Source organism: Podarcis cretensis (genome assembly GCF_951804945.1).
Source record: "Podarcis cretensis genome assembly, chromosome: 8".
Taxonomy (NCBI): Eukaryota; Metazoa; Chordata; class Lepidosauria; order Squamata; family Lacertidae; genus Podarcis; species Podarcis cretensis.
In genome coordinates, this window is record NC_137177.1 from 88,948,475 (window position 1) to 88,958,051 (window position 9,577).

At 45.2% G+C, this 9,577-nt stretch overlaps 1 protein-coding gene across 1 annotated transcript; it reads left to right on the plus strand.

Annotated features, from left to right (window-relative positions):
• Positions 1-1,098: 1,098 nt before the first annotated feature.
• SNRNP27 (small nuclear ribonucleoprotein U4/U6.U5 subunit 27) lies at positions 1,099-9,377 on the plus strand. The gene is made up of 6 exons (XM_079987636.1): positions 1,099-1,232; positions 2,794-2,914; positions 4,057-4,169; positions 5,986-6,065; positions 7,879-7,943; positions 9,037-9,377. Exons 1-6 carry the CDS (start codon positions 1,196-1,198, stop codon positions 9,089-9,091), a joined length of 471 nt encoding a protein of 156 aa, XP_079843762.1. The 5' UTR covers positions 1,099-1,195; the 3' UTR covers positions 9,092-9,377.
• The last annotated feature ends 200 nt before the right edge of the window (positions 9,378-9,577 follow it).

Genomic DNA, 9,577 nt, shown 5'->3' on the forward strand with positions numbered 1-9,577 from the left:
GATCCCAAAACTAAGATTTTGTCAAGAATGTATAACTTGCTGTTGAAATGGAACACTCAAGATGAAACAGTGAAATCTGCTATGATTAAATGGGCTCAAGATGTTGGACACAACATTATGTTGGCTGACTGGGAACAGGTATGGACCACAGGTATGAAGTTCACGGCATGTAATGCCTTAAGAGAGAATATTATGAAAATGATATACAGGTGGTACATGACCCCAGTCAAGCTTGCAAAAATATATCATTTGTCTGATAATAAATGTTGGAAATGTAAAGAGACTGAAGGAACATTCTTTCACCTTTGGTGGATGTGCCCAAAGATTAAGGCTTTCTGGGAGATGATCTATAATGAAATGAAAAAGGTATTTAAATATACCTTCCTGAAGAAACCAGAGGCCTTTCTCCTGGGCATGGTCGGCCAATTGGTGCCAAAGAAGGATAGAAATTTTTTTATGTATGCTACAACAGCAGCAAGGATACTTATTGCAAAGTATTGGAAGACACAAGATTTACTCACCCGGGAAGAATGGCAGATGAAGTTGATGGACTATATGGAACTGGCGGAAATGACTGGCAGAATCCGAGACCAGGGAGAAGAGTCGGTAGAAGAAGACTGGAAGAAATTTAAAGTCTATCTACAGAAACATTGTAAAATTAAGGAATGTTAGAAGGATGCTGGAATGAAGCTATGTGGTTTTAGCAGTAATGTTATAAAGGATTAAGTAAAAATGGATTGTTAACAGGGCAGAATGTAAAGTTACAATATATTAAGATAAATTAGTAAGATAAAAACAAAGAAGGAAAGGATTTGCTGAAACAACTAATGAACTAGAATACAAAAAGGGAGGTGTGAGGAGGTCAAGGAAACAAGCAAATGATAGATAAGATATGGAAAGATGGATTTGTTTTTAATTGTTTTTATTTTTTTCTGTATTTTGTATTTTCTGTTTTTCTTCTTCTTTCTTTTTTATTCTTGTAACTTTTTGAAATACCAATAAATATTATATATATATCTCTCTCCGCCCCCTTCCCGCCGATTGGCCAGCAGGATCCGGAGGGGCCAATCCCCGGCGCGGAACCCGAGCCTCCTCCCGGCGTGTTCCTAGCCGGACCTGAAGAGGAGACGGACCGTCCCGCCGGAAGTTCCGCTGCGGGGAGAGGGAGAAGGCGAGCTGGGCGTCGGAAGGGGAGATGGGCCGGAGTCGCTCGCGGTCTCCTCCGCGGAGAGGTACGTAGTCTCGGCAGCCGCCCGGCCTCCCCCCTGGGGTCCTGCGGCTCCTCTTCGCCGCCCTTCCGGGAGGCCTCGTCCTCCTTCCCAGCTGCCCGGGCGAAACCTTGGCTTGAAGGTTTCTCCTTCGGGGAAAAAGGAAGCAGCTGCAGGCCGGTGCCTTTGCACCACGGGGAGGGAGGGGAGGGCGGGCGGGTTGTGGGAAGCCCAAGGCAGGCCTCGTCTCTCTTGGCCTGGGAGGCAGAGATCCCCGCGGATCGAGGCCGAACTGAGTCCCCGAGGGCGCGTTCCTCTCGTAGGGTGGTGGGGCTAGTGAGGTGCTGAGGAGCTGCGAGGCAGGCAGGGTTCAAATTCAGCCCCTGACGCTCACTGGATGCCTTTGGGCCTGTTGCTGCATCTCAGCCCAACCCACCTGAGAAGGATAAAATAGGGAGGGGGAGAACCAGGCTGGCCTCCTTGGGAGGAACGATGGGCTATGAACGCAATAAAAAACAAAGGAATAGCTCTTTCTCAACCACTTTGTGGAACTGGCTCTGTTGTAGATGCAGAACAGGTACTGTGTGGAACCAGTAAGATATCAATGTTTTCTGCTTTGTGGCTCCTTACAGTCAAGCAGCATATACATTTCTGCAATACATAAAGGAGGTGGTGTCCGTGGTTCTCTACCACCACCACTAACACCCTCCATTTTTATCCTCACAGCAATTCTGTGAGGTAGGTTAGACTGAGAGATTATAACTGGCCCAAATTCATTCTTATGTGTTCTGTATCTGACAGGATATATAAACCTGGGGCTCTGCTGGCCTAATAATTTGATTTATTACTGGCCTGCTCCCTAAGGTCCAGCACCCTAACCACTGCGCACACCCTGGCTCTTACTTTCTTACTTAGAGAAGTGACATTTATCTCCATTAACTTCTTTTTTTTTTAAGAGGCCTGGATAAACTCATGCAGGATGAGCCTGTTAGTGGCTAAATTAACATTCCAGCTTTGGGGCTTTGCTTGGTGTAAGAAAAGAGGATGCTGGACTAGGCAGGCTTTTGGTCTGATCCAACTGAAGGGCTTTTGTTAGGTTCTCACTCTGGCTCTCCCACCCCCAACAGATTAGATGCACCTTGAAGGCAGATGCCTGTTTCATGCTTATGAGAATTTTTTTAAAGCACCGTATCTATCAGTATGTAAAAAGCCACCGGAACAAACATGGTTGTTTTGCTGTGGAAGGCAGAGTGTGCAGAACGTTCTTGGAGTGTGTTTTAACTTGGCTAGAACTCAGAGATGTATAGGTGTGAAGCTAGTGGATTTCACTAAGTGCCCCCTGTAAATCAAGCACAGCTTCTGAAGACAGAATGGGACCTGGCTTATGTTGCCCTTACCTCTTTGGAAGGAAGGAGGTTGCAGGATACAGGATGGAGCAAACTTTTAAGATGCAGGACTGAGACTGAAAAATACACTGGTTTGTTGAAGCCATACGGTGTATATAGTATGTTTCTGTAGGAGGAAAGCTGTACTTTAGAAATGAAATTCAGATATGCAACTAAAGTTGCTTGCTCTGTATTTTAAGAACGTCGGCGTTCCAGATCCACCTCACGTGAGAGGGAGAGGAGAAGACGGGAGCGATCAAGGTCTCGGGAGAGAGACAGGCGGAGAAGCCGTTCCCGTTCCCCACACAGGCGACGATCCAGGTGAGCTCTAAAGCTCTAAAGTTTCTGGCGAACTAGTTCTGTAAACACTGTTCTCGTTGTAAGCAATGGGTCTGTGAGGCAGAGCGGGCTACTAGCTCTTGCCATTAGCAAATATTGGAAAAGATGAGCGGGTAGTTTGCTTTTTAAAAAAACAACTCCCCCCCCCAATTGCAGGAAATTATGACCCAGTTAACTACCCTACCATTTTAAATGATGTATGGAGGCCCTCTTGAAAGAATTCTCTTGAAAGAATAGAGCCAGCAACTGGTCCTGGCAGTTCAGCTGTTTCTGTCCCTTCTCATGATAGCTCTAACCATATTAGCTCCTTTCTATCCCACCTTTAGCAGTGGCTTTGCTGGGATGTTTAACAATGAGAAAGGATTTGTTTTTAAGGTTGAACAGATGGTTTCTAGGCAGCTGAAATATCCTGTTTGAGTGAGGAAGAGAAAGATCTGTCCCTTGATGTGAGTGTAGCTAAACACAAGCTTTTTCTGCATTCAGAGTGAGCTGATGGTCACAGGGTCCTCCTTTCTCTGTAGACCTGCAACTCCCCTCCATTTGCTTTGTAGAGAATATTCTTCCCCTATCCTCTTCCATAGCACCTTTCTGTTGTTCTGAACCCTTCTCCTGCAATAGACTACCCTATCTATACCGTTGTTTAATAAATGGTAGGAGAAAGGAGGAGCAGGCATGGGTGCTTCTTTGTACTCTGCTTTAAAGACCCAGCCTTTCCTTCCATCTTTCCTCCTGCAGCCTCTCCTTGGTTACAGGTGTTGATAAGGCAGAGCTTGCCTTGTTTCATCCTGACAAGATCCCTCTGAATCACCTTTCTAAAGGAGGTAGCTGTGGTGGCAGCAATGCACACTTCCACCTCTCTCCCTCTTTGTGGCTGCCTGGCAGAGGAAGCCGTACACTTCCTTGGCTGAGGTGGACAGAGCATTGCAGGTACTTGACAGTTCTTTGCTCACAGACGTGGTGTCGCCCACAAAGCCAAGTGTGGGATTTTGTGATGGTTTGGTTTTGTGTTTCCACAAAAAAATCAGCAAGTGTGCTGGTGCTTCTTCTTTTGTGTGTTGCACAATCCAGCAAGCACACCTTTCCCTTGCCATTCAAGTGCAACCTGCTCTGGTTTGACTCTCTAGGTCTCCACGACGACATAGATCCAGCTCTTCTTCCCCTTCCCGGCAGAAAGAAAGGCGAGATGACGAGAAGAAAGAGACCAAAGATGCTAAAGGCAAAGAGCGTCAGATCACAGGTAATGAAACAGCTTGGGGTGTTGCGAGCCATGCTGGAGAATAGTGTGTCATGATGCACCTTATTAACTTTGGCATTCTAGTTTGTGGTCAGATTTATAGGGGAGGGGTAGTTTGCTAATGTGAGAAGTATCTTGCCTTTTGGGCAAGGTTTGTTTGACTTGATGTGTTTCTGGTTCTGTTGGTGAGGACATATCCTGCCTCTGTTATTGAGAGCCTGTAGCTCATGTGTTGCACTGAGTCTGAGGGTCCATATAATCCTTTGTCGTGCCAATAAAGGCACATTTGTTTCTCAAGTATATCATCTCTTCACACACCAAAAAATCCACAGTTGTGTTTTTCTAAACACTTGTTCGACAACATTTTACGTGGAACTATACTGGGTCCTTGAGGTGTGGCTCTTTTTGAAGAGTTGGAAGGATTAGCCTTTTGTTTTGGATGGCTGACACCCTCTTCAATAGAAATACAGTGGTACCTCAGGTTACATACGCTTCAGGTTACAGACTCCGCTAACCCAGAAATAGTGCTTCAGGTTAAGAACTTTGCTTCAGGATGAGAACAGAAATCGTGCTCCGGCGGCGCGGCAGCAGCAGGAGGCCCCAGTAGCTAAAGTGGTCTCCAGGTTAAGAACAGTTTCAGGTAAAGTATGGACCTCCGGAACGAATTAAGTACTTAACCCGAGGTACCACTGTACTTTCAGAATTGTTTACCAACCAAAGAATAAAAATACAAAACACATTGATAGTATAAAATCAAAAGTGGCAGAACACAGCAGACAAAACAAACTGATATGAAACAATCAAAACATTCCAAAAATCATGTTGGGGTGGAAGGAGATACATAGGGGAACTGTGTCCTTATTACACATGTTAGAAAGACTATATATATATAAATGCCAAATAGAAAAGATAAATTACAACAGCAGACTTGCAAAGTTAGCAAAAACCTTGGTGAGCGTCAGTGACATGATATTTAAACAAATAAAATCCAGAATATTGAAATAAAATTCAGGGTAACTCCCCCAAAAGAAAAGTGAACAGAGTATGGTCTGGGTTCTTCTGGTGAGGAATTAATGAAAGAAATGAAGGAAGACCAAGCTATAAAATTTATCTCTGGAAATAGTCACCTCTGACTACTCTGCAGTGTTGTGTTAGTTTGTTTATGAGCACAATCTTCCAAACCCTATCATGCCAGTTTTGCATAGTTAACAAACAATCACTTCTCCATAAGAATGCAGTCTATATCCAGACTGCTGCCAGGAAATGTCTTAAATATAATATCTTTTATTTATTCCTAGCAAGGCCAAGTCGCCTGGGACGCAGGTGGCGCTGTGGGTTAAAGCCTCAGCGCCTAGGACTTGCCGATCGAAAGGTCGGCGGTTCGAATCCCTGCGGCGGGGTGCGCTCCCGCTGCTCGGTCCCAGCGCCTGCCAACCTAGCAGTTCGAAAGCACCTCCGGGTGCAAGTAGATAAATAGGGACCGCTTACCAGCGGGAAGGTAAACGGCGTTTCCGTGTGCGGCTCTGGCTCGCCAGAGCAGCGTTGTCATGCTGGCCACGTGACCCGGAAGTGTCTCCGGACAGCGCTGGCCCCTGGCCTCTTAAGTGAGATGGGCGCACAACCCCAGAGTCTGTCAAGACTGGCCCGTACGGGCAGGGGTACCTTTACCTTTACCTTAGCAAGGCCAAGTCAGGGTGTTTCACCATTGTAATAGTCAGAATCCTAGAAATATGCTGTTTGAGGATGGTTCTGTGGCATTATTTATCTTTAACTCTCTTTCATTTTATCTCCTTGTTTATCTCCTTGGCTTCTTTTTCAGAGGAAGACCTGGAGGGTAAGACAGAAGAAGAAATTGAAATGATGAAAATGATGGGATTTGCATCATTTGACACGACAAAGGTGAGTGTCTTCTTAGTGCCCAGAATTCCTAAGAGTGAGATGTGAACCACTCTGTGCACTGGGACAGAAAATCCACACCATGTGGTAGTGGATGCAGGATTCAACTTCCTGAGAATCCCTTCCTTTTTGTTAAAAAGGGGGGGCAGGTTTCTGACACTGCAAGTTTTTTATAGAGTGGTGCTTGAATGTGTTTGAGCAAGACTAGTGAGACTTCAGAAGATTCCGTATGTGTAACCTTTTGCAGGGCACAGGGCTTGGATTGCCTTGGCAAATCTTGAATGCAAAGAGTTGTTTATTATTATTTTATAATAGCAACATCTCCTTTTGTAGCACACTGTAGGTTAAACAGAAAGCCATTTCTGGGAAGTTCAGATCTTCCTCACTTAATCAGACCATGGTCCTGAGTTTTCCTCGCCAGTCATTTAGAAATGGTGACTCCAAATGGTCTTTTAGTGTTCTTAATGGTGGAACAGAAATGACAGAAAGGCAGCTTGCTCAGCTACTGGGGAGGATTCAGGCTTGTTCTATCGTTTGTGCATCCACACAAGGCAAGGTTGAGCTCCAGTAGGCCTGGCCTTGGGCCTTTGCACTAGATTCTAGGACAGGAGTGAAGAACCTCCAGCCCAAGGGGCCTCCCCATTTGGCCTGCAGCCTCTTCTCCTTGCCCACCCAGTACAGCAGTTTAGCTTGAAGAAGCCTCCTACTGGCTTCAATAGGAGGCTTCCTTCCCCCGCCCACATAAAAAAAATTGTGGCAGAGAGAGCGCAATGTAAATGATGGAGAGAGAGTGTGTGTGTTGTGGGAACTATGAGGTGGTCCTACCCACCACTGATACTCAGCCCCTGGAACATGTTCCCAAATCTTCTACACTACAAGGGGCTTCCAGACTTGAAACATGTCGTACAAGTTCACAGCAACTTCCAGGTAGCTTGGAAACAACTCATGGAAGCATTACTGTATTTTTCGCCCTATAGGACGCACTTTTTCCCCTCCAAAAATGAAGGGGAAATCTGTGTGCGTCCTATGGGGCGAATGCAGGCTTTCGCTGAAGCTTGGAGAGCGAGAGGGGTCGGTGCGCACCAACCCCACTCGCTCTCCAGGCTTCAGGAAGCTATCAGCAAGCCTGGGGAGCCCGCGGGAGTTCCCGGAGGGCTTCCTAGGCTGCGGATAGCAGCCTGCTACCCGGAGCGCAGGGCGCGCTGAAGCAGAGCGCCCCACGCTTCGGGCAGATATCCGCAGCCTAGGAAGCCTGCTGCCCTTGTTTTTCTCCTCTAAAAACTACGGTAGGTGCGTTTTTAAAAGCTCGGGCTTCCCCCGCTCCAGCCCCGCGGGGGGGGGGGGATTTTTTCCCCTTTATTTCCCCCCCAAAAAACTAGGTGCGTCCTATGGGCCGGTGTGTCCTATAGGGAAAAAAATACAGTACATTGGCATTGTGTGTAGGAACTCTGCCTAGACATATTTCCCAAAAGCAACTGCAAAAAAGAGTAAAGAGCAAGATATGATTGGCTTCTGTTCATGTCCTACCATTCCTCCAAAGTTCCATTGGCTTTTATTCTCACTTTCCTCCCAGAAATGGGCTTTCACACTTCCTTCTGCAGCCCCATGAAAATCTACTCAGGGTTGTGGGGATGTCTAGGATACAGTATAGGGAATGTGGATGGAGTTGGGGGCGGGGTTGCTGAAAATCACCCCCTCCCTTACAAGAACAGAGGAGCAATGCAGGCTCCAAGTCATTGTCCTTTTCCCCTGGTCAGGCTTCCCTGCACCCTACGTTGTGTGAAGATGACTTTGTATTTCTGTTTGTGTTTTGTAGGGCAAGAAAGTGGATGGCTCTGTAAATGCCTATGCTATCAACGTATCACAGAAGCGGAAGTACAGGTTGGCATTGTTCAATTAGGACCCAACTGGCCATGAGTGTGGAAGCTCTAAGGTCATGTTTGTGTTGGGCGGGGATGTCACTGTGTTCACAGGAATACTTGGAAGAAGAGATTTTGGCATTGCTTCAGAACCCCCATTTTTTAAATAGAAAAACAAAAGCAGATTCCCATTTGTGCAAAATCCTGAAATGATTACCCTAAGTATTTCATTTGGTTCAGAAAATCAGTATATCCTGCGGTTTCTCAGACTTGTTATGTTGAGCTGTCTTGTGGATAAACAAATTCCTAATTGTGGCAGTAGAGCAACCATGATTTCCCATTGCAGGAGCAAAAAACTGTCACGATTGACTTCCTATGCCTCCTGCCCTTTCAGGATTGCCTTGCATAATGTAGAATTAGTTTGCTGCCATGTGAGGTTCTTGCTAATTGAAATAGAGGATCTGTAAGAGTTACTAGCCTTACAAATGGTATCTGCAACAAAGGTTTACAGTGTGGAGTGCTTCTTTTCAAGCTACCAATTTTACAGTCCCTTTCCCCAGGGTATTCCATTCTCCCTCCAATTCCCGCCCCCCCGACACCCTCCAGTTATTTTGTGAGCAGTAAGCAGGCTTAGTCCCCAGAGACTGTTTTTGGGTCATTATCCCCCACATAGGATTGTTCTTCCAAAATGTTTTTTTGTATTTCTTTAAACTTTGGAGTTTCCCCAAGCCTACTGACATCTCTGCTCGTGTGTTGTGCTGTGCTGTTTTAATTGCATATGGACCACACACAGAGAATTTCATGGATTTTGCTACCATTAATTTCTAAGTTAGAAAGTAAAAAACAGTACCAATAAAGACGCTTCGAAGTCAAGTGTGCTTTTTTAATATGAATTCTAATTAGCACACAAGCACAGAATTGTGATTAAGAATATAAAAAATAACATACTGAGATTAATTTTTCTAAAATTATTCCAGCACTTACAGCTGGCAAAGGCATTCTGGGTAATGGATGGGCAACGCCAAGAAAAAAATCAGGAAGATGGGGTGGGCGTTCAGAACTTTTAGGGGTCAGCAAGAAAGTTCACTGCTAAGGTTTGCCTTTTCTCATTGCAGGCAATACATGAACAGAAAAGGTGGATTCAACAGACCTTTGGATTTTATTGCTTGACACCTGTACTTGTTACATGTGAAAGACAACCTCACTCTCTAGTCCCTTAATTGTCTTACCAGCAACACCTGCGGTTAAGCAGATTTCAGCTTCTTCCCACGCAGAATGGGGATCTCATTTGTGGAGAGTCCATGGAAGTGACATTGTCTCATAGGAAGAGACGGTAACATGTTTTCCTCAAATGACATGTTTGTACAAAATGACTTTCTTTTGTGTTGCTGTGTTTTTATTTTTTGTAGGTTTCTGTTTTAAAATATTGCCACTTAAATTAAAAAAGAAAAATCTGTGTTTTCTTCTTGAGAGCACTTCAAATAGGAAGCCCCTTCTTAAAAGCTAGGATGAAAAACGATTTTCTTTTGTCTTAATGAGGTTCTTGAGATAAGTTTATTTCATTATTTCTACCCCACCTTTTCTCCAAGAAGCTCAAGGTGCTATACATGGTTCTCCCTCGTCCTCATTTTATCCTCTCAACAACACTGTGAGGTA

Coding starts and splice junctions, on each gene's coding strand:
- SNRNP27 (XM_079987636.1), top strand. CDS start 1,196: ATGGGCCGGAGTCGCTCGCGGTCTCCTCCGCGGAGAG. Junction 2,915..4,056: donor CCACACAGGCGACGATCCAG/GTGAGCTCTAAA, acceptor TTGACTCTCTAG/GTCTCCACGACGACATAGAT. Junction 7,944..9,036: donor TCACAGAAGCGGAAGTACAG/GTTGGCATTGTT, acceptor TTCTCATTGCAG/GCAATACATGAACAGAAAAG.